This window comes from Meleagris gallopavo, chromosome 14 (genome assembly GCF_000146605.3).
Source record: "Meleagris gallopavo isolate NT-WF06-2002-E0010 breed Aviagen turkey brand Nicholas breeding stock chromosome 14, Turkey_5.1, whole genome shotgun sequence".
In the NCBI taxonomy this organism is placed as follows: domain Eukaryota; kingdom Metazoa; phylum Chordata; class Aves; order Galliformes; family Phasianidae; genus Meleagris; species Meleagris gallopavo.
This window is the reverse complement of record NC_015024.2, coordinates 9,359,546-9,381,694: the sequence shown is the minus strand read 5'-3', so window position 1 is coordinate 9,381,694 and position 22,149 is coordinate 9,359,546. Positions and strand designations below refer to the sequence as shown.

General features: G+C 50.8%; 2 protein-coding genes across 2 annotated transcripts; both read left to right on the top strand.

The window, feature by feature from the left end:
- The first annotated feature begins 7 nt into the window (after positions 1-7).
- LOC104913184 (PHD finger protein 7-like) lies at positions 8-5,721 on the top strand. Its single transcript, XM_010718648.3, has 10 exons — positions 8-2,518; positions 2,623-2,738; positions 3,061-3,152; positions 3,244-3,342; positions 3,599-3,723; positions 3,915-4,077; positions 4,169-4,275; positions 4,494-4,607; positions 4,759-4,877; positions 4,976-5,721. Exons 2-10 carry the CDS (start codon positions 2,654-2,656, stop codon positions 5,719-5,721), a joined length of 1,650 nt encoding a protein of 549 aa, XP_010716950.1. The 5' UTR covers positions 8-2,518; positions 2,623-2,653.
- Positions 5,722-8,011: 2,290 nt separating this feature from the next.
- MCM2 (minichromosome maintenance complex component 2) lies at positions 8,012-19,595 on the top strand. Its single transcript, XM_010718537.3, has 16 exons — positions 8,012-8,088; positions 8,530-8,717; positions 9,257-9,432; positions 9,764-10,027; positions 11,013-11,232; positions 11,531-11,738; positions 12,222-12,356; positions 12,568-12,759; positions 13,866-13,959; positions 14,580-14,830; positions 15,079-15,205; positions 15,402-15,514; positions 15,635-15,877; positions 16,647-16,829; positions 17,795-17,950; positions 18,546-19,595. The coding sequence occupies exons 1-16, from the start codon at positions 8,083-8,085 to the stop codon at positions 18,654-18,656; spliced, it is 2,667 nt and encodes an 888-aa protein (XP_010716839.1). The 5' UTR covers positions 8,012-8,082; the 3' UTR covers positions 18,657-19,595.
- The last annotated feature ends 2,554 nt before the right edge of the window (positions 19,596-22,149 follow it).

Below are 22,149 nucleotides of genomic sequence, written 5' to 3'. Positions count from 1 at the left end.
ACAGTCGAAGAGGCGGAAAGAAATCGGGGCGCCGGCCTATGGGAAGCGGCGGGAGGCGGGGCTCGGCGGCGGGCGGCCGCCATTTAAGGGGTCGCGGTGCGCACCGGGCCTTTGTAATGAGGGGTAGAGCAGTGTGGGGTGTCGAGCTGCCTGCTCGGGGCCGGCGTCGGCCCGCTGCTCTGATGGACCTGAGGCGTTGTGCTTGGACCGTGCTGTTAGAACAATGTCTGGAGAAACCGGCTCTCTGCATGTCCCATCTCTTTTGTCGTTGCTCGTGTTAATGTATTGTGAAGTTTTAGTCCTGGCTGTTTGCAGGTCTGTGCTCTGACAGTCGGCAGGTACAACATCTGAGTTACAGCAGGGGCACCTCTGCTCAAGAAGAAGCTGAATATTCTGGCTAAAATATCTCCAGGAATGGAAGATATGTCTTCTTGCCTCTACACCAAGGCTTTAACTAATGGCATGTGTGGCCTCCCACATGGCTGTGGGCTGAAGGGTTTTGCTTCCCAATTCACCTGTTTGTTCCACCTGACTTCTCTGAGGGTGCAGCCCAGCAGATGTAAAAGCTGCCTCTCAAACAGAAGAATGCTCTGTGCCATTTCTCCAGCCCTGTGCATAAAGGTGGCAGGGTTCGCTCAATGGGTCCCTGCTGTGTCACAGGTGGAAGCAAGACAAAGGGTGACACTTAACAGCCTTGGTAGAACCCTGAGGGCACTGGGGAGAGCTGTCACTTGGTGTTTTACCTGTTGCACTGTTGTCTTTTGGCACTGAAGCCTCACCTGACTGCAGGTGTGGTTTCTAAAATAGTGTTATGCTCTCCTGTCACCAAATTCCACTTTTATATGAAACCTGTCTCTCTAAAATACTTTTCAGCTTATCAGCCTACAGGACTGCTGATATGACAGAATATTACTTCCCATCATAAACTGTGTGGCTATACAACTGCAGAGGAACTACAGAGACAGATGTGCACAAATTATTTCAAAGCCCCTCTGCCAACCTGCTGATGTCTACTGCAAGCCTTGAATCTGCACCACAGGACATGCAATAGTCTGTACTCCAGTGTCTGCCCTCTCTATGAGGAGGGGAGCTCAGTCCCCAGTGCTCCTCCAACACTTTGCAAAATCCTGGTGGTATGCTTTGACAGTCAACATGCAGCTGCATTCACCCCCGGGACTTGCACAGAACACAGGGTAGCTGTCAGGAAATAAATAGGGGAGGCATTATTTTTGGAGTGACCTACCTAAATTTCTAGTAATTCAATACCCACATGCTGATGATAAGGACTTGCTAACACAAAATACTAATGATGAGTAAAAGATGCGAGTGGTGCTCCAGAGGAGTCCGGGCTAAGGGCAGTGGGGAAGAAGCGTTGATCTGCTTGAGGGCCCTACAGAGGGATGGGAATGGCTGCATGGGGGGATGGGCTGAGCACAATCGGATGAGGCCCAAAAAGACCAAGTGCTGACTGCTGCTCTTTGGTCATGATAGCCCCAGGCAACACCAGCAGCACCGTGCCCAGGTGCCCAAGAAGGCCAAGGACATCCTGGTTTGTAGCAGAAATGGTGCAGCCAGCAGGAGCAGTGAGGTAATCGTGCCCCTGTAGACAGCACTGGTGAGGCCGCACCTCAAGTGCTGTATTCTGTTCCAGGCCCCTCACTACAAGAAAGACATGGAGGCCCTGCAGTGTGTCCGTGGGCACACAAGGGCAGTGGGGAAGGAAGAGGTCTGGAACAAAAGTCCCATGAGGAGCGGCGGAGTGAACTGGGATTGTTGAGTCCAGAGGAGGCCCAGGGGAGGCCTCACCACTCCGTATAACTCCCTGAATGGAGATTGTAGCGAGGTGGGGGTCAGCCTCTTCTCCCAGGTAACAGCGATGGGACGAGAGGGAATGGCCTCAAGTTGAGCCAGGGGAGGTCCCCGTTGGATATTAGGAAGAACATCTTTGCTGAAAGAGCGGTCGGGCACTGGCACAGCTGCCCGGGAGCTGGGGGAGTCAGCGTCCACGGAGGTGTTCCTGAACCATGGGGATGTGGCACTGAGGGATGTGGGCAGCTGGGGGGTGTGGGTGGTGGGACTTGGTGATCTTAGAGGTCTTTGGCAACCATAGATTCTGTGATTCTATGAATCAAGTCATTTATTGTAATGAGAGGTAATCAGCAGCAAACAACCAAAAAGTAAAGCCTCAAGAACATCATGGAAACACGTAAGCGCTTGATTTGGGATACTGATGGAGCAACAGGCCCGGTAGCGTTCAGGTGGGCCCAGGAGAGTGGACATGTCACCCAGTGCCTTCAGCAGCACCAACACGCTGGGTTCCAGCAGGGCTGCATCTGGCACCGGGCCCCTCACCCTGCGCTGGCTGCAAGAGCCGCCGCCCTCTTGCTTGGGTGCCCTCAGTCCCTGTGAGGTGTGATGGCGTCACAGAGAGTGGCACAGAACAGCTGTTATGACACACAGGGCATGGAGCAGAGCTAAGGCTGCGGGGCTCAGGCTGAGTTCAGTGCGACCTGGTGAGGTGAGTGGGGAAGAAGGGGCTCCCTGAGGCTGCCGAGCGAGGAGGGTTCCACAGCGCTCGGGGGCCTGAGCTGTGAACTCAGCCTCATCCCGCTTCTCCCATAGGTTGGCACGCAGAGGACAAAGCCCAGCAGTGATGGGACAGAGACTCTGCAAGTGGTTTCCGTCAATACGCACAGTGTGCGTGGAGACGCAGGAGGGCACCGGCTCGAGGGAGCCAGGTGAGAGCAAAGTATCCCTGCATGCAGCTCCCCGCCACCGAGCAGAGGGGTGCTGGGGGTCTGCCTGTGGTGGAGAGGGGAGGCAGGGGCATGCAGGGTCTCCGCAGCATCCGCAGGCAGGATCCCACCACTCCCTGGCCAGGAGGGCCACGGTTGGGCTGTGGCTGCCTGCTAGTACCGCTGGGCCTGCAGTGCCCCTTCCCCTCCACGGCCTCCGGCCCTGCCTCTCAGCTGTCATGGCTGGCACAGAGCAGTCCCTAGGAGAGCCCCAGGGGCACTTGGCCCCTCAAGGCGCTCACTGCTGTTACTCTCTCCTCTCCAGCATGCGTGCTGTGTGGCCGAGTGGATGATGACTCCAGCATCCTTGGGCACAAGGAAGAGCACAGTGGAGTCTATTTCCATATGTATTGTTTGGTGAGTTCCCACGTGGCTCTTGACACCTTCCTCCAACCAGTGATTCCTTCCTTTCTGCCCTAACAAGATTATGGTCTTTCCTCTTGTACAGAAAACTGCCAATAATCTCCGTCTACCAGGAACAGATAACAACAGAGCAAGGTTTTATTTAGAAGACCTGATATGTGCAGTGGGGCAGGCAGAGCAGAAGGTGAGCACTGGACCAGAACAGGGAGCTTTGTGCCAGGACAGGCACGGCTTGCTTAGCCTGGTCAGAAGAAAGCAATCCTAGCCTTTCCAACCAGCTCCAGGAGAAATTCTTGCTCTTGCAGACAAGCCCCGTTCACCGGGCAGCTCTGCAGAGTGCCACCCAGCCCTGCCCCCATCCTATGCCCTCCCCAGAGGTGCGGGGCCCACTGCGTAGGCCCTGAGCCTGCTGCTGATGGGGGCTGCTCTGCTCTTTCCAGCTCTGCTTTGTTTGTGGCAAGAAGGGGGCCTTCATCACCTGCATGGAGCCGGGCTGTGACCACAGCTTCCATCTCCCCTGTGCCTCAGAGGGTGAATGCATCACCCAGTACTTTGGAGAGTTCAGGTAAGGGCTGCCAGGTGCTGCCTGTGAGCCTCCAACCTCTCCTGTCAGCACCAGCCAAAGAAGCGAGGAACACATTGTGACACCTCCCAGCAGCCTGACACAGTCAGAGCCAAGGCCTGGGGCTCGTTCCTGTTCCTCTACCCTCCTCTCAGCACTTCTCACCTTGCCCATCCCTCCCATCTTCCCCCCAGGTCCTTCTGCTGGGAGCACCGCCCGCAGCAGGCAGTGGAGGCAGTGCCAGCACAGGACACAACCTGCGTCATCTGCATGGACCCCGTGGGTGACAGCAGATCGTACAGCACCATGGTGTGCCCATCTTGCCAACACGCCTGGTTCCACCGGGCATGTGTCCAGGTAGAAGCACTCTCCTCGCCCCATGGGAATGGTCAGTGCTCAGCAGCACCAGGCCCGGCTCACAATCACGTTGCTTGTGTTTCTGCTGCAGGAACAGGCCCTGTGCGCCGGGATTTACTGCTTCCAGTGCCCCCTCTGCAGAGACAAGGACTGTTTTAGTACAGACATGCTCACTTTGGGGATCCGAATCCCATTCAGGTTGGTGTCTTTCAGCCAGCTCTTGAGATGTGAGGGCACAAGAGCTGTACTTGGCAAGGGACTGCACTGGCAGGCCTGGCCTTGTACAGCCATTAACATGGGCCTCAGCATCATTGGGAAGCTGGAACTGGGCATAGAGCGGAGTGGGAGGGATGCCATGGATCAGTTTTAGTCCTGGGGCAGTGAGTGATCATCACATTCCCTCTCTCCTCTGGCAGAAGACCAACATGGGAGGACAGCGATGCCTATGCATCCCTGGGAGCTAGGCACCAGCGCTGTGATGCCAGTGACTGCCTTAATCCACACGGCAGGGATTGGGCAGAGGAAGAAGGGTGAGTTACCTCAGCAGCCTTCTGGGGCTCAGTGTAGGATCCCAGCCTCACCACAGGCTGGGGGAGCACAGACTGAGCACCAGAGCTGTGCTGGACACTCCCTGGCTCAGATCACTTTGTCCTCACGGCCACAACCCGTTGGTTTCCCCAGGCCATGGGAGTTGCTTCTCTGCAGCTCCTGTGCTGCAGAAGGGACTCATCGGCGCTGTTCCTACCTTAGTCACAGCACAGCCGAGTGGGAGTGCAACACCTGTGTTGGAGAGGGCATCGGTAAGAGGCAAAAGTCCCTCTGGACCAGGAGGGATAGGAGCCTGTAACACCCCAGTGCTATAGATCAATCCCGCTCACCATCCTGCCTCCCCTTACAGACTCCAACACAAATTTGGACAGCGCTGGCCTGAGCACCATCACCCAGCAGGAACCGGGGCCATCCCGAGGCTCAAGCACCTCCAGCCAGGCACCATCAGGGTCAGCTGATTGCTCCCGTGTGCCTGAGAGCAGCGGCCGGTCCAGCCAGCGCAGGATGGACCGGAGGAGAGCCCACCCGCATTTACACCAGGATGAGAATACTTACAATCAGCCCCAAGGACGCCGTGGGAGCTGCCGTAATGCTGCCCCAATTGCTGAGAGCAGCTCCCTAAACTCTGCCAGCCGTAGGACATCAGAGTCCTCGAGGCAGCCCCCAGAACTTTGCTGCAGCCGCAGGTGCAGACAGGAACAGCGGGCCCGGACACGAAGCCGCTCTCCATTGGAGCGCCGGGCCCCAGATTCTCCAAGCCAGCCCAAAACATGCTGTGGGAGCAGACGGGCACCAATACCAAGTGCCGAGAGCTGCACCCACAGCTACACCACACTGAGAGCACCGCAGTCCTCGGGGGATTCCACAGCGGCTGATGGAAGCCGGCCCCAGCAGCCAAGGCGGGCGCGGACTCGAAGCCGCTCCCCTCTTGACCATCGGGCTGCAGAGATCCACAGCCAGCCCCGAAGATGCCACAGGAGCCGGTCCCCAGGTAGCGAGGGCCACCCCAGGGGCGAAGCTGCTCCCAGGTTCCACGTCAGGGGGCCCAGAACATCAACAGCCGGCCCTAATGATGCAATAGAAACTGTCATGTAAAAGCTCCATTTGCTGTCATCAGAATCCATAAAAAATCCACAATAAAACTTAGAGTTCCATCATGCCACTGTCGGTTTCATTCTTCTTCTCTGCCTTTCCAAAGGTGGGCAGCTTTAGGGGCCGCAACCACAGGGATCTCTTCCTCCCAGCACCCAACCCATTCCTTCCTCTTCATGGCCCGGTTCAGGCTGAGCTGGGTTCTGGCCCCGACACCAGCAGGGCGCAGTGTTTCCCATGCACAACATGGTGGAGGTCAGGCTGGCAGCTGCAGCCCCGTTCTAGGGGTGTTTTTGTTAACTTGGGGATGTCGCTGTGTTTGGGACACATGGGCAGCCCCAGAGCTGCTGCTGGCTGTGGGGTGGGCCAGCATTCAGGCAGTGCCTCAGGTCTGCTGCCACTGCTTGTAAACGGGACATCCACCCTATATTTCTTGGTCCAATTGTCCACAGAAATAGCCCGCTGGTCTCTTCCTGGTATTTGACATACAGCCTCCTTGCGCTCACCCATTAGGCTTTGGTATCCCCAAGGGATGGTAAAACCAACATAAATCACAGAGTGACAAGCTATTTGTGCTTTCTTCTTGGATACTTTGCATCCTGCAGAGTTTCGAAAATTCAGGAGACTTGTTGTCACTTGTGTTATTTCCTTGTCTCAGCACCTGTAAGGAGTTCATCTGCACCCTGGCGCAGTGTAGCTTCCAGCTGTTTGTGCTGCCATCCCTCCAGTTCCTTAGCAAGCTGATTCCCAAATGTGATGGGGCTATTTTTAAAGCCCTGGGAGAGCACAGTCCAACACCACTGTGTTTACCTTCCAGTTTTGGGTTTTTTGCCCTCCAACACAAAGGAGGGTATGTGGGTTTTCCATAAGGGGATGTACTTCCATCACAATTGGACTTACAGCCCTTTGATCCTGAACCAACTGACATTTTGTGGAGTGAGGCTTTCTGGCTGGCAGAAGTGCAGTACTGCACTCTGAACAGCATTCTTATAATAGTCTGTGAGTCACAACCTTCCAATCAGAGGCTGAGTTCCTCTCCTACCTTCCATTTTTAGGAGGTACTGGTTTTGTCTTGTGGGCTTAGCTTCTGGCTTTAGGGATATCCATACCGTTTCAGCTGCTTTGGATCATTCTGGGATTTCAGTAGCCTCCCCCAGTGGATTTACTTTATAAGGGTCTATGATTTTATTTTATTAGCAGTTATTTGCACATTAAATTAGTTCAGTAAGTCTCTTGCAACTCAAGGTATCGGATATTGAAGGATGTACAAGAAATCCCAGGTAAGCACCTGGTTTCCAATCCTCTTCTCAGCTGCCTTTATCCAAACAGAAAATAAGGCTGCATGTTTTTGGTTGTTGAGAAGCCTGCGTTTAGGCAGCGTATCAAAACACACTTCTTTGCTGCAGCAGAAGTTCGCCCTGCGCCCCTTGCTCCAGTTTCAGCCCAGGTATGGCTAACATCACACCAATGTTGGCTTGTCGGTGGGCAATGAGTGCACACCTGGGGCAGGGCTGCTCTGTGGGAAGAGAGGGTGAATGCATCAGCCAGTACATCTAGTTATTCACCGTGTCTGTGCTGCTTTTCTGGTCACAGGTTTGTAGCAATACGTGATACTGAAAGATGTATGCATAGTGCACCTTTCCATAGTTGCCACAGTGACTGAAATAGATACATACTTCTGTGCCCACTGTTACAAAGGCTGCTCCAAGGGTGTTTCCTCCTTTATGATGATACCCGCCCATGGCATCAGAGGGGGATGTTGGTGGGACGGCAGTAGAGGTTGAACCTTTCTGCCAACAGTGAGCACAGTGAGGCACTGGGTCGTGCAGTTCAGCAGTGGTGACGGTGACAGTGGGCTTCTCCTGCTGCTGCAGGATTTTATGACTGTGGCGTGCAGACTGTCGACCACTGCAGATGAAAACGCGCAGCTAATTGTTGTAACTACATTGAAAAATAGCGTTTTGAAGCGGAGAATTGGATCTATTAAACAGTGTCATTGCGCTCTCTGTATCTGTAGTAGTTTGGAAGGAACAGCTGAGCCTCTGTGGGTCCCGACCTGCACCCTTCCTGTCAATGGGCCTAGCAGAAGGAACCCTGTCCTCGCACGACAGCCGCCTCAATTTACTGATAGGTTTAGCAGCTCTCCGAGAAGCTGAGCACTCAGCTCAGGCCGCTCTCGCCCGACCTCGCCATACTGCTCCCGGCCAAGCGCGGGCTTGGTCGAGCAGGAGGAAATTTGGTCATGCATATTCACGAGGTAGGCGGGGCACGTGGCAGATATATTCATTATTCATGAGGTTTCGCGCGCTTTTGCCGACCACGTGGTGTATTTTCGCGCGGAATCCGGCGGGGTAGGAAGCAGTGATGGCGGTGAGCGGCTGGAACGGGGCTTGGGGAGGAAGGACGGGCGGGCTCGGGACGCAAACCTCGATTCCTCCCTGTCCTAGGAGGCATCTTGTTTGTTGCTTGTTGTGTTTTTTGTTTGTTTGTTTGTTTTTTTCCGGGGAGCGCGGGGGTCGCCGGTTGTCTTGAGAAGTCTCCCGGAGACCCTGTATCGGAGAAGAGAGCGTTGGGGTGGATCAGAGACCTTCTCCTTTGCTCCGGGCTCAGAGAACCTGGTTTTCGGGTCTTTCCGTTGCAGTTTGTAGGGAACATTCATGATTTTAATTTTTCCCCTTTCGGGAAGCAGGACTCATCGCTGAGCAGCATTCCCCTTCGGCCCTCCGGAAGCACCGAGCTCCCTTGGCCCGGCAGCGGGGAGGAGGCAGCCCCGCTCCCCCGCCGCCCTCACCCGCTCTCCCCTCCTTGCAGGACTCCTCCGAGTCGCAGGCGGCGGTCACCAGCCCCGTGCGCAGCTCCCGCCGCGGTGATGCCTTCACGTCCAGCCCCGGCCGGGACCTGCCCCCCTTCGAGGATGAGTCCGAAGGGCTCCTGGGCACCGAGGGGCTCCCCGAAGAGGAGGAAGAAGGAGAAGAGCTCATCGGAGAGGGGATGGAGAGGTAAGGAGGCCGTTGAGAGCTGGCATCTGGGGAGTTGCGTTTGTGGATGGGGTTTTGTTATTGGAGCTCTCAGTGTGGACCAGCAGTGGGTGCTAGTAGCTGAACGAAGGGTCTGAAGAGCTGCTGAACGGTAAAGAAAGAAGTGTCAAGGCATGATGGTGTAAAGTTCTGGGAGCACAGAACACGTTGCAAACCAGGAGCAAAATGCTATTGTGATCTAGGGAGGATAAAGCTGGGTCTTGAGGTGTGGGATGCACACTGAGCCCAGCTCCTTGTTCTTACAACCATAAACGTTAATGCTTTGTTACTCAGCCAGACCGCTGGTCAACCAGCCAGTGAACTGTACAATACAGAAACTTGAGTGCTGGCGTTTGTAATCCTGGTGCTGGAGCCTTTCGTACTGCAGGGCATCTCCTCTTGCTCCTTCCTGTCCAGTGGGCTCCGTCTCATGCAGATCATCTGTCCTGACTCACTGATAGCCAAGGGAAGCTTGATAAATGCCTTCTGGAGTTTGTTTCAATGCTGTGTGTGTGCCCTAGGGACTACCGACCCATTCCAGAGCTGGATGTCTATGAGGCAGAGGGCCTGGCCTTGGATGATGAAGATGTGGAGGAGCTGACTGCCAGCCAGCGGGAAGCTGCAGAAAGAGTAATGAGGCAGCGGGACCGTGAGCTGGAGCAGGGCATGGGCCGCATGAGGAGGGGGCTGCTCTATGGTAGGTGGAGATGACAGAGGCTTCTGTGGGCTGGGTGGGAGGGCCTTTAATGCACATAGAAGTATGTTGTTTGGATTTGCTTCTTTGGTATGTTAATGGACATGTTTGAGTGCTGTTGAATACAAATCTTCCCCTTTAAAGACTTCAACTACCATGGAAGGTGCAGGAACTAGGCTGGAGCTGAACAGGAGTTTGGCTGGGCCTGGGGTGGTTTTTGGTTTGTAAGTGCCAGCCTCTTTGCTTCCTCAGCCAGTTGCAGTTCATCCATGACCATTCCAAGGAAGGGGTATAGGAAGCTCAACTCTGACCAATTTGTCTTCCCAACCCATAGACAGTGACGATGAAGATGAAGACCGTCCTTCGCGGAAGAGGCGGCTGGCAGAACGGGCTGCTGATGGCGTAGAGGAGGAAGATGAAGACATGATCGAGAGCATTGAGAATCTGGAAGACATGAAAGGGCATTCAGTGAGGGAGTGGGTTTCCATGGCAGCTCCCCGGCTTGAGATCTACCACCGCTTCAAGAACTTCTTGAAGACCCATGTGGATGACCATGGGCACAACGTCTTCAAGGAGAGGATCAGCGACATGTGCAAAGGTACAGCTGGGTGAGAACCCTCTTTACGTGGACTGTGGTACTTTGCACTGATTCAGCCAACAGGTGGATTTTTTTCTGCCTGTCCAGACACAAAGTCAGCACTTCAAGAAACTGATGCTAGCAGAGATAAATGAACAATGGAAACATCATGACTGCCTTCTTTGATTCTGTCTGACTAATTAGAAGGCCCCTCGTGTCTGCTACTCATTAATATTCATATCTTAGAAATGCTGGCAGAAAGTAGCAGCAGACAGTGGGCTGTGTGCTTGTGATCTGAAAGAGACAACAATTACTTGCTGTCTGTGACAGTTACTTTCTCACACTGAAAACTGGGTTGTCCAGTGAGGGGCCACAAATAGACCCTGTGACTTTGAAGATCATGTCTGTGTTGCAGCACTGTTTTGACTACTCACTGACAGAAGTAATCATTGACAGAAACTGTCAATGAAAATTTTTAAAAGCTGGAATTGTCACATTTAGGAACAACTTTTGTAACTGCAGTTGTTCATATTTCTTATGCTGAATCAGAAGATTGAGTACTGGATCATGGTTGGTGTTACGCAGTTAGAAAATAAAAGCATTTGTCTTCCTCCTTCTCAGGAGCAGCAGAGGCAGAATATTTTTGCCAGCCATTCAGTGCTGGCTATTAGCTCTGCTATTAACTTCTGTTTCCTGGAGTCTGTGTGAGAGTTGTTTGTTGGGCTGAGGCTTTTAAGTCTCAGGAACACTGAGCCTGAGAAATACCAACAGAACTGGAGAGAAATAATCAGAATGAGTACTGATGAAAAAAATTGTTAGAAAAATAACTTTAATAGACTTTTCCAGCCATTTTCAAATTGGTGACCTCCACATTTCTCAGGAGAGATGCAGACGCCTACAAGCTGCAGCTTGCAGGAAACAGGCTTGTGTTTTCTGGATATCTTTTACAGGCTGCTTGAGAAGTGAGCAGGTTGAAAACGAAATGCTCCCCTTCTTTTTTCTTTAGAGAACAGAGAGAGTCTAGTGGTGAACTACGAGGATCTGGCTGCCCAGGAACATGTCCTTGCCTACTTTCTACCTGAGGCCCCAGCAGAAATGCTGAAGATCTTTGATGAAGCAGCCAAGGAAGTGGTGTTGGCCATGTACCCCAAGTACGATCGTATTGCTCAAGAGATCCATGTTCGCATCTCCCACCTCCCTCTGGTGGAAGAGTTGCGGTCGCTCAGGTAGGCAGCAGAACTACCAGCAGTGGCTGTAGGACCTACAGCAGGCTTCGGGGTGCTAAGGAGAACTAGTCTGTAAGCTGCAGTCCAGATAAACCTAACAGAACTGCTAAGCTTATAACAGAAAGAGTCTGATTAAGGATGAACTTTCAATGTTCCCTAAGGGAAAACACAAACCTTGATCTTCCTACCAGTAACTGTTTTCTAAAAGGCCTATGGTAAATGTGCCTTCAAGCAGAAATGTCTGCAGGGTGTTGTTCTTTCTGTGCCCTGCAGACATCCAGTATCTCTCTTTCTTCAGGCAACTACACTTGAACCAGTTGATCCGGACCAGCGGAGTGGTGACGAGTTGCACAGGGGTCCTGCCTCAGCTGAGCATGGTCAAGTATAACTGCACCAAGTGCAGATTCATCTTGGGACCCTTTTTCCAATCCCAGAACCAGGAGGTGAAACCCGGTTCCTGCCCAGAGTGTCAATCTCTTGGTCCCTTTGAAATCAACATGGAAGAGGTAAGAGATGTGGGTGTTTGGGAACTGCTTAATTGCACAAATGTAGCAGGCTGCTGGTCCTGCTCAGGCTGGACAAAAGCTGTCCAGCTGTCCTTCTTTCCAAGTTAGGTCAGTATTTCCAGATCTACCAACTAAAGAAATTAGAAGACTGTAGCAAAATCCCTGATGTGGAGCATCTGGCTTTTATTCTTTCTTTGATATTTTTAACTGTTGTGAGTGGAGTGTCTTTTTCCCAGGAACTGATCCAGGTTGGACAAACACCACAGAAACTGAAACTCAGTGATCAGATATGGGAAAAAAATTTGTTGTCATTGCTGTCTGTCACAGTCTGGAATTGCTCCTATCAACCTCCATCCTCCTATAGTTTTCTAGCTAAAATAGAGTAAATCTTTAAATAGACTTTTTCCAGTAAGGTGCCTTTTAAGAGTGATAGTGCCAATGCCATCTAGAAGTGCTGGTTAACTTTTTATTTTCCTGCTGCAGACAGTCTATCAGAACTATCAGCGCATCAAAATCCAGGAGAGCCCTGGGAAGGTAGCTGCTGGCAGGCTGCCCCGCTCCAAGGATGCCATTCTCCTTGCTGATCTGGTTGACAGCTGCAAGCCAGGGGATGAGATTGTAAGTACAGTACATGGAGTGAGCACAGAGCACTTGTAAACTCTGTGACAATAACATCAAGGGGGACATCAGTAATTGTATCAGAGGAGAAGGAAGGAAGGTTGTCTTCACATGCATTTGGGCAACTGCTTTCAAGACTGATATCTTAAAATGGAAAGAGGGGGCTGTTTGAGACTGTGCGTGCACTGACAGACCATCTCCTGCTTCTCAGGAGCTCACAGGGATCTATCACAACAACTATGATGGCTCCTTGAACACTGCCAACGGGTTCCCAGTGTTTGCGACCGTGATCCTGGCCAACCACATTGCCAAGAAGGACAACAAGCTGGCTGTTGGGGAGCTGACTGATGAGGATGTGAAAATGCTTGTGGCTCTGTCCAAGGATGAGCAAATTGGGGAGAAGGTGGGTCTGTCACTAATACACCCTTCTTTTCCTGCTGAGAGCCAGACATCTGGCAGTTGGATCAGAAAGTGATGTGAGATGTCAGCTAGCTAAACACTGGGTGGAGGGACTTTCAGAAATCTCAGTTCCCTGGGTGCTCTTCTGGTCATTTCTCAGCTGTTGATTAACATGAGTTACGAGAGAGATGCAAATATGACACTTTCCTTGCCCTTCTGGAGATCAAATTTTCTGTTTCTCCCCTTCTTTCTCTGAGACTCCACATAGCCACAGGGCTGGAAGACAGGTGAGAGGCGCTTAGACACAACTTAGATTTGATCTTTAGTTTCTCTTGCTATATCCTGAAAGCAAACTGTGAGGAGGTATTCTGAGGGGCCAGTGCTTGTAGAACTTGATCCTCTTGAGATATTATTACCTAGCTAAACTGTGCTGGAGGTTGTCTTAGCTTTGTCTGTCTCCACATGCTGAGACCTGAGTACAGTACTTTAAAGAAGGCTTCTGGACTGGTACATGTTCAACCTCACTTGAGTTGAGTTTAAGCTCTCCAGTGTTGATACTTCACTCTGTTGCCTTGGTTGCACAGTTTTTAATATTGAATGTGTTGTTTCTGGTGGGTAGAGTAGCTCCATTTAAGTCAGAACTGTTTTAAAATCGGTAGTCTCCCGCGTCAGGCTATTTTCAGCATACCCATGAGAAAATAAGCCTATTGTTCATCATATTTGACCATGATTCATGTGTAACACAGCCCATCCAGTGACTATCATGTGCAGTGAGTAGGACTCAAACTGAATCAAGATCTCCAGCTTTGCAGTAGGTGATAACGGCCACTGTGGTGTGCAGCTGGAATCTGGAGGCAGTGGCTGCTGCTTCCAGCACCAAACTATACAGTCTCCTGTGATCCAATGGCATTTATTTTTTTTAACAACTTTATGTGACTCTGGGTTGATAGTTACTTTTGAAAAATCCTCCTCAGCAGAGACAATACGACTCCTTTAAAGACAGCTCTATAGTATTGGCAACCATAGATAAATCCAAGCTGGTTTTCATGCCCCTTTCTGCCCAGACTGGGAAATGTTACTCCCTAAATAACTCTCTACTTTTCCTTTCAGATTTTTGCTAGCATTGCCCCATCTATTTATGGACATGAAGATATCAAGAGGGGTTTGGCTTTAGCCTTATTTGGTGGAGAGCCCAAAAACCCAGGTGAGTAGTGTGTTGTGCAGGGCTGATTCAATGGATCTGGGTTTGTCGGTGCTGTTGCAATGAGTGGTTAGAGTTGTGTGTGTCTTGGTGACAGACAAGTGAACAGACTGAGGAAATCTGACTGAAGTGGCTGTTCTATCACACCGAAAATTGGTGTGAGAGTAGAAATGCTAAGACTGAAAATAGCTCCTGCTGCAAGCCTAGGCATGTTTTTATCCCTCTTCCTCTAGGAAGTCATATTTGATGCCCCTTTAAAGGTTCAATCTGTTGGTGTCCTGATTTGTTATCTTAAAAGAATGCATTCGGCAGGGTTAGAAATGCTTTTTTTACACTCAATTTAAAAAGCTGCAGTTGCAGTGGAAAGGAAGAAGCTCTGCTTTATTCTCAGTTCTTATGCGCTGCTGTATTTGATCCTTCAGTACTCTTGGTTCTTCTCAGTGTTCTAAACCGTAACCAAATGTAACAGTGGCTATATCTCATCTTTCCCTCAATTTTCTTGTAAAGTGGTTTCTCTGCATACTCTGCCTTCCCTTCAGCTTTGTGGTGTTCAGGGTAGGGTTGCTATCAAGCGGTGCACAGAGGACTCAGTTGCCTGTGTGTCTCTCCCATTACTGTTGTAGGTGGCAAACACAAAGTCCGTGGGGACATCAACGTGCTTCTGTGCGGAGACCCTGGTACTGCAAAGTCACAGTTTCTTAAGTACATAGAGAAGGTGTCCAGCAGGGCCATCTTCACCACCGGCCAGGGTGCTTCTGCTGTGGGTCTCACAGCTTATGTTCAGAGGCACCCGGTCAGCAAAGAGTGGACTTTGGAAGCAGGAGCCCTCGTGCTGGCTGACAGAGGTGTCTGCCTGATTGATGAATTTGACAAGGTGAGTTCCAGCTGCATCTCTTTGGGAAGGCTGAGCTGTGGAGGGGCTGGCCATAATGTCTATGATGAGGATATGAGATAAGTTGGGGTGCCATCTGCCAGCAGACTGGGCTTCCTGCAGTTTGTTTAGGCCGTTGCTGGTCTGCACAGTACAGTTTGCTATCTCTTTGGAGCATCCCATGCAAGCTAACTCCCCTTGGTGCACTGGGCAACATTGACTTGAAGTGAATCATCTTTGCTTTCTTGTAGATGAACGACCAGGACAGGACCAGCATACATGAAGCCATGGAACAGCAAAGTATTTCCATCTCCAAAGCAGGCATTGTCACCTCCTTACAGGCTCGCTGCACTGTTATTGCTGCTGCTAATCCCATAGGTAAGTGCTGAGAGCCACAGGAATACTCATGTCTCCAGCATCAGTCCTGTTGTCTCAAGAACTATGGCGCAGCTTCCCTTCTCTCCAGTCTGGAACACAAATCAAGCGAGCAGTAAAGTCTCTCTGTGAAGGAGATTGATGTTCACCTCAAAGCTTCAGCCCTGAATCCTGATGTTGAGGTCTGTCTGTGCTCCAGGTGGCCGATACGATCCATCACTGACTTTCTCGGAGAATGTAGACCTGACAGAGCCCATTATCTCTCGATTCGATATCCTGTGTGTGGTGAGAGACACAGTGGACCCCGTGCAGGTAAAATCATGCTGTCACTGTGTCTGCACTGGGCTGTTAGGATGCTCAGCTGCAGCTGCTTACAGAGTTCTGCCGTCTACTGGGTGTCTTCGGTTCTGTTATTACACTGCTCTCTTGTAGGACGAAATGCTTGCCCGGTTTGTTGTTGGCAGCCATGTCAAGCACCACCCGGGTAGTAAGGAAGCAGTGAATGGAGATGCCAGTGAGGTTATTCTTCCCAATACGTACGGGGTGGAACCCATTCCTCAGGAGGTTCTGAGGAAATACATCGTCTATGCCAAAGAGAAGGTCCACCCCAAACTCAACCAGATGGACCAGGACAAGGTGGCCCGGATGTACAGTGACCTCAGGAAAGAGTCTATGGTGAGAATACTGAGGAAAGAGGGGGAGGAAGCGTGTATCCAGACTGCAAATCAGCCTGCGACTGCTCCAGCACAGGTTGACACATTCTAGCTATTTGTGTCACAAGAGTCTGTGCTGCTTTTTTTTGTGAGAGACAGGCAGATTCTACAGTATCTAGCTGAACAGATGATTCTTCACTTAGATGCACGGTCTTGCTTGTAGATAATACATAGTGTGATGGACTGGACATAGATACTATGGTCTGCCAGAGCAGAGTCTTTTTGTTGTCTTTTTGCCCAGTCTGGCAGGCCCACAGGAGATGTTTGCATTCACCCATGTGCTCTTGCTATGTTACAAGGAGCTGTTCTCTGTAGAAATATCCTCTTTTATCTGGGATTTCTCAGGCTGGTTTCATCCTCTCCAATCATGTTTGGAATCTTTTTGAGATCAGACTTTGTGAGTTTGGGAAATGTTTTTCCTCTAACATTTTTGTTTCTTCATGTAATGCTTGCTGAAGGTAACTGAGGATTGCTGTTTCTGGAAAGGCATAAATGCTGTCAAAGAGGGACCCCATGTAGCATTCCCTCGTATTTTACCAAATTAAAATGTTAAGTATTGGAGTCTGTACCACACTGTGCAGGATATGCCAGCAGATGGCAGAACCTACTTAGCTTTACACCGTCCTCAGGTCCAAGTGCCATCTCCTGCAGTGCAGAGCAGGTCCTGACACAGAAACTATCCCGTGTCTTCTATCGTTCACTAAGGAGTTTCTCTTCCTCTCCCTCCCTAGGCAACTGGCAGCATCCCCATCACAGTGCGGCACATTGAGTCCATGATCCGGATGGCTGAGGCTCATGCCCGTATGCACTTAAGAGATTATGTGGTGGAGGATGATGTCAACATGGCCATCCGGGTGATGCTGGAGAGTTTCATTGACACACAGAAGTTCAGTGTCATGCGGAGCATGCGCAAGGTGGGTACCAGCTGAGCTGAGAGCTGCTCTCTCCTGACCCTTTGGGTTGGGCTGCAGCCCTCTTGTTTGCCCTGGCTGTCAGAAGAGGATCCTGCAGGCTCTGTGGTCTGTCCTGCACAAACAGGTGTCATGCCTGTGCAAATGGAGAACTGTGAGTCTGAAGGCACTGATGCATAACTGCCTCTTGCAAGTCTGTAGTGGGGCATGTAAGGGCTCTCTTAGCAGTTATGTTCTGTCAGGGCTGAGATAACAGTGAGAACAGATGTGTCCCAAGCCTCTGTGTCCAGAACACTGCTGTGTTTCTCTTATTTTGCCACCTTTCCTCCTGTTTTGGCCCAGTGCTTCCACTACTGCCACAGCCAGTGGCAGTCTTTCTGCAGTTTTTCTAGAACTTCTCAGGGGATGGATAATCCCAGTGCAGCTCACACCATAGTTCAGTGAGAGGCTGCCCTTTGAGCAGTAGGACCTGGCTCTGAACAGCTCTTGGCCAGCCACAGCCTGGCATCTATCCACAGAGTGCCTGCCCTCAGTCTGGGTGACTCGTGGCCTCTCTCTTTTGCTGAAAATTGCCAGCCAGGCATGAGAGTCTGCAGGATACAAGGCAGTCTGGACTAAGGGATAATGCCCTACCCTTCCTCAAGGGCAGCAAACCTCCACAATGGTACCCTATTAGCCCTTGGGAGGCTTCAGGGCTGCTGTTGAGGTCTCTCCAGATATTTTGTATGGGTGTCAGCAGCTGGCAGAAGTGTCTTGGATAATACAGGGTTGTGTTGTTACTCCATGTGCAGGTGGCAGCTTGGCAAGGCTGAAATCCCATAGGAGACACTATGAGTGCAGGTGACAGTGGTGTCATTTGGTTCCCCTTGTGCTCTGTGGGAGAAGGGTTGGTTGGTTTCAGGCACAAGAGACCCGCAGTGTGGCACTGGGTTCCTGACCCTCTTGGTTTGTCTCATTCTCCTTCCCAGACATTCTCCCGCTACCTTTCCTTCAAGCGAGACAACAATGAGCTGCTGCTGTTCATCCTGAAGCAGCTGGTTGCAGAGCAGGTGATGTACCAGAGAAACCGCTATGGGGCCCAGCAAGACACCATAGAAGTCCTGGAGAAGGATCTGGTGGATAAGGTATGAGCTTATCCTAATAAGCCTTCTGTAGGGTTGGTTCCTGCTTTGTGTTAGCAGCCTCAAACTGAGGTGTTCTCGTGGCATATATCTTCCCAAGTCAGTGTACCAGGAAAACCTGGTGTTGCTCAATTCAACCCAGAACCAGGACTGTTTCATTTGCCTCTACTCCTGTCTTGCCTGGGAGTACCATATTCTTCCTTCTCAGTCCTTGTGCACTCCCATAGAGCTTTGAGGTTGAAGTGGTAAATCCTGACCACGTGTTGTTAAAGATTCTACAAAACTGCTTCTCATGGATGAGGATTGGGAGCTCTGGGATAATAGCTAGGTTTAATGAGTATGCTTTTCCTCTAGTGGAAGTAAAAGGACGAGCTGAGAGCGGGCAGATGCTGAGCCAGCATCCTCTCTTCACTCAGCTGAGCTCTGCCAATGCTCTATTCTTCTGACCTGCAATCTCCCCTGGTACTGCAGTTCTGGTTCCTGCTGAGCAGAGATTGCTGACTGACAAATTTTGCGTGCCCTCTACTGTGGAAAACCACATGGTGCTCATTTTTCTGAATAAGCATTTACCTCTTCTCCTGCTCTGTTCTCTTCCCAGGCCCGGCAGATCAACATCCACAACCTCTCTGCCTTCTATGACAGCGAGGTGTTCAAGATTAACAGGTTCAGCCGTGATGTGAAGCGGAAGCTGATCGTCCAGCAGTTTTGAGGCTGGCAGCAGAGCCCACCATGTGCGAGATGAACCCTTTGTGCTTCTGTCCACCTGGCTGCACTACAGAGTTCACTATCCAGAGGGACTAAGCTACATGTTCTCTTGCTTGCTTTGTGCCTTATGGATTAAGGAACTGCTGAGCTGCTGAAGATGTTGTAAATAGAACAGAGTTAAGTAGTTAAATGCCCAGCCAATTCTGTTTAGCAGTTTTGTTTGCTGTTCTGTTTTGTAGCTGAGCCCAACAGGGAGAGAATTGCTGGCCACATAGATAGTATATTTGCTGTTTATTTATCCCTAGTTGTTAAGAACTCATCTGCAGGAGGGGTGAGTGGGAGCATTTGAAAGGCATTTGTCTGCCTTATCCATGCCCTTTGGATTGCAAGCACCTTCAGGGATTCTTTTTTCCTATCTCTGGTGACTCTCCAGCCTGCTGGGTGATAATTGAAACTGCTTTCGACTCTCTGTGAACAAGTCAGCTGCTCAGCTCCAGGCCTTTGCACCTGACACTTGACATTTCCCCAGGTGCCCACATGGGCTGACCTGCTTGGTTTCTGCAAGTGAAAGGGAAGGGGCAGAAGAAGATGAGAAATGAAATAAAACTTAACCAGTTCTAATACTAGGGGTGACCTGAATAGGCAGTGGAAGTGTCTTCAAAACATGCAGGGGCAGTGTCCAGGAGCCTCAGGGAAGGGGCTTGCCCTGACTGGGTGGATGATAGCTGTGCACAGTTGTCAGCTCATGTGAATTTACAGCTCTATCCAAGTGCTGGCACCTGAACTGAACAACACCTCGTATCCTTTTACTGAGATTGCTGCTTTGAAGAGTAGCAATAGAGAGAAGCCCTGAGCTGGAGATGTTAAGGGAGGGCAAGTTGGGCTGATAATTCAAATGCAGTTTTCTTACTGTGTGCATTTTAATACAGTTTGTTTTCCAATACTTTTGTATTTCCTTCACTTTTTTTTATTTTAAAATTCCTGCAGTTATGGTGGGGAGGAAGAGTATAGCTGAACAACCTGAAACTGCACCAGCTGCTCAGTAGTTTGGTGTTTTATGGCCTGGGTACATACATCCTATGTTTGGTCTTCAAGTTAGTGGGCACTGCTTGTGCAGATAGAGGGAGATAAGTCCTGCCTGTAGTGGTTTCAGCTATTGCATGTTCTCCTTGGGGGTAGATACCAAGACATGATGGTGCACAGTACACTCACAAGTGCTGCCATTCCCACCCAGCTCCAGCTTGGAGCTTTGATCCCTATGTGGAACTCTGTCCCTTAAATGCTACTGTCACCTTGAGACTGTTCTAGAACAGCACTTATCTGCCACCTTGGCTGGCACATGGGGATACCAGTCTAGGAGAAGCTCCTCCAGAGTTTACTGAAGTGAATGTGCTTTTCTGGTTGGATGTGGGGACTGTACAGCATCTCCAACCTCCTCCTGCCTTTGCTCAGGAGAATTTGTAAACTGCCTTTTGCAATTCTGTGTTGGCCAAGCAGACATGTCCTTAGCTGCCAGCATTGTGGAGTTTTGTCATGGTGATGTGTGTGTGTGTGTGTGTGTCCCCTCTCAGCCTGGTTGTTATTCAGGAGCTTGAACCCTGCTGGGGGCCTAGCACATGACTCTCAGCCTGAAACTGGCTCAGTGTGTTGCCTTTTCTGTCTGCCAGCTCCCTCCTGTGTATTTGTTTAACTGTTTTGGCTGGCTTTTTCCCTTCCCACTGGGTCTCTGTCTACCAAGGCTTTCTGCAGGCAGCCTTCAGAGTCGCTTTCCTGGCATGCTCTCTGTGCCTGATCTTGCCCTTTGCTCTCTGAATGTGAGCGTGTGTCAGACTTGTGGTGGGGACAGCAGCTCTCCTGTGTGCCTGAGCCATGGAGTAAGGTCTTGCTGAAAGCCAGAGTAGTTCCTGAGCTCTGGGCACAGCTCTGTTAGCACCTCATCTAATGCCAGAGGCCAGGCACAGAGGCAGTCCCTGGGGAGAGCAACTTTGAGTTATGCCCAGCTCTCTGGGAACCCACTGACCTTGCTGGAGAAGGTGCTAGCCTTGAGATAGGAAACCCAGCAGTAATAGGGGTTGCAACAAGCTTGTCAAACAACTGAACTGGTGTAATGGGATGATTGAGTGTGGAAGGAGAGAGAGTTTTTGTATTGCATGAAGAATGCAAAAACAGAGTAATGCAAACATTACTGTAACCTGTGAAGCGATACAGAAGAACAGAATGGGGCTCCTGATTTTACCTACTTCAGCCTCCTGTCCTCTGTCCTACCTCACTTGGTGCACATTGTGATCTGTGGCAACAGAAGGATGCCACTGTTGGAGTCACTTGTCACTTCACTCACTGCCTCATCTTGAGTCCTCACTATGGAGACAGTTATGCCTTTGCACACTGTGTTGCCAGCATCCAGCAGAGCAATGAATTTTTGCAGCTGTGCCCTTGCCGATGTTGACATGAGCCGCTCAGTGGAGTGTTAATGCCAGTCTGAAGGCATGTTCCTCCTCTCACGGCCACTGAGCTTTTCAGGTTCCCTGGAGCAGATTTTGGCTGTTGACAGCATCAGGTGTCTGGTCTGGATGGGGGTGTAGACGGGTGAAAATAGATGCTGCTTTGAGCAGGGGCTGCCTTGCCAGGGGGCGTGTTCCAGCTGAGTGTAGTGAGGATTTTACTGTAGGGCTCTGGAGATCAGCTAGCCAAGCCACACATGAAACAAGGAGTTGCTCCCCAGACAGCCCTGAATTTAGTCAGTCTTGAGCACTTGACTTCTTACTGCTGAGATTTGAATGCTACGCACTGCCTCTGTGCACCTGGGGCAAAACCAATGTTCTGGGGGGGTGAGGTTGGTCCACAGCAGTCTGTTCCTGGGCACAGATGGGAAGATGATGGGCTTGCTCTCTGCAAAGCAGCCAGAGCTCTGTGATGCCAGGCAGCGTCCCTTCTAGTCAGATAGGCTTGGAAGAAATCTTGATTTGAAAAGGGCACAATGGGCCAGATCCTGATCCAGTTTAATTTGAGCATGCTGTGCGCGTACTCCTGAGAGAACAGCATGGCTCTGCATCTCATAAAAATGTTTGTCCCCAACCCAGCGTGGAGCTTTCTGCCTAGATGGAGTATAAGCCTGAGCCTTGCGGGTCCCTTGGGACTCAGGGTATTCTGCGGTTCTGTGATAAGTACAAATACATACACTGTATCTGCAGGGGCCTTCAGGTAGCCAGCTAACTTGTTAAGGTATGTGAGATGGAAAAAACGGGGAGATGGAAATCCTGCTGCCTCCTTGCAAGCCCTTTCCTGCTTACTGAAAAGGTTTAGAATCTTGGGAGGTTCTGCCCTCACCGTGATCATAAACAAGCATGCTACATTTGCAGGTCCCGGGTTGTATCCTATGTGCTAGCATCTGTTTGTGAGTCTGCTTGTCAAATGGCAGATGTCCTCCATGTACAGGAAGTTCTCCCTCCACTGCACCGTATTTTTTCCCCCAAATTAATGCCATAGCCACTTGGAAG

Bases quoted from the DNA above. Each gene is read 5' to 3' on its own strand.
- LOC104913184 (XM_010718648.3), top strand. From the start codon at position 2,654: ATGGGACAGAGACTCTGCAAGTGGTTTCCGTCAATACGCACAGTGTGC. The intron at 4,276-4,493 runs GTTGGTGTCTTT...CTCCTCTGGCAG, and splicing joins GGGATCCGAATCCCATTCAG to AAGACCAACATGGGAGGACA. The intron at 4,608-4,758 runs GTGAGTTACCTC...TGGTTTCCCCAG, and splicing joins GATTGGGCAGAGGAAGAAGG to GCCATGGGAGTTGCTTCTCT.
- MCM2 (XM_010718537.3), top strand. The intron at 14,831-15,078 runs GTGAGTTCCAGC...GCTTTCTTGTAG, and splicing joins TGATTGATGAATTTGACAAG to ATGAACGACCAGGACAGGAC. The intron at 15,878-16,646 runs GTGAGAATACTG...CTCCCTCCCTAG, and splicing joins ACCTCAGGAAAGAGTCTATG to GCAACTGGCAGCATCCCCAT.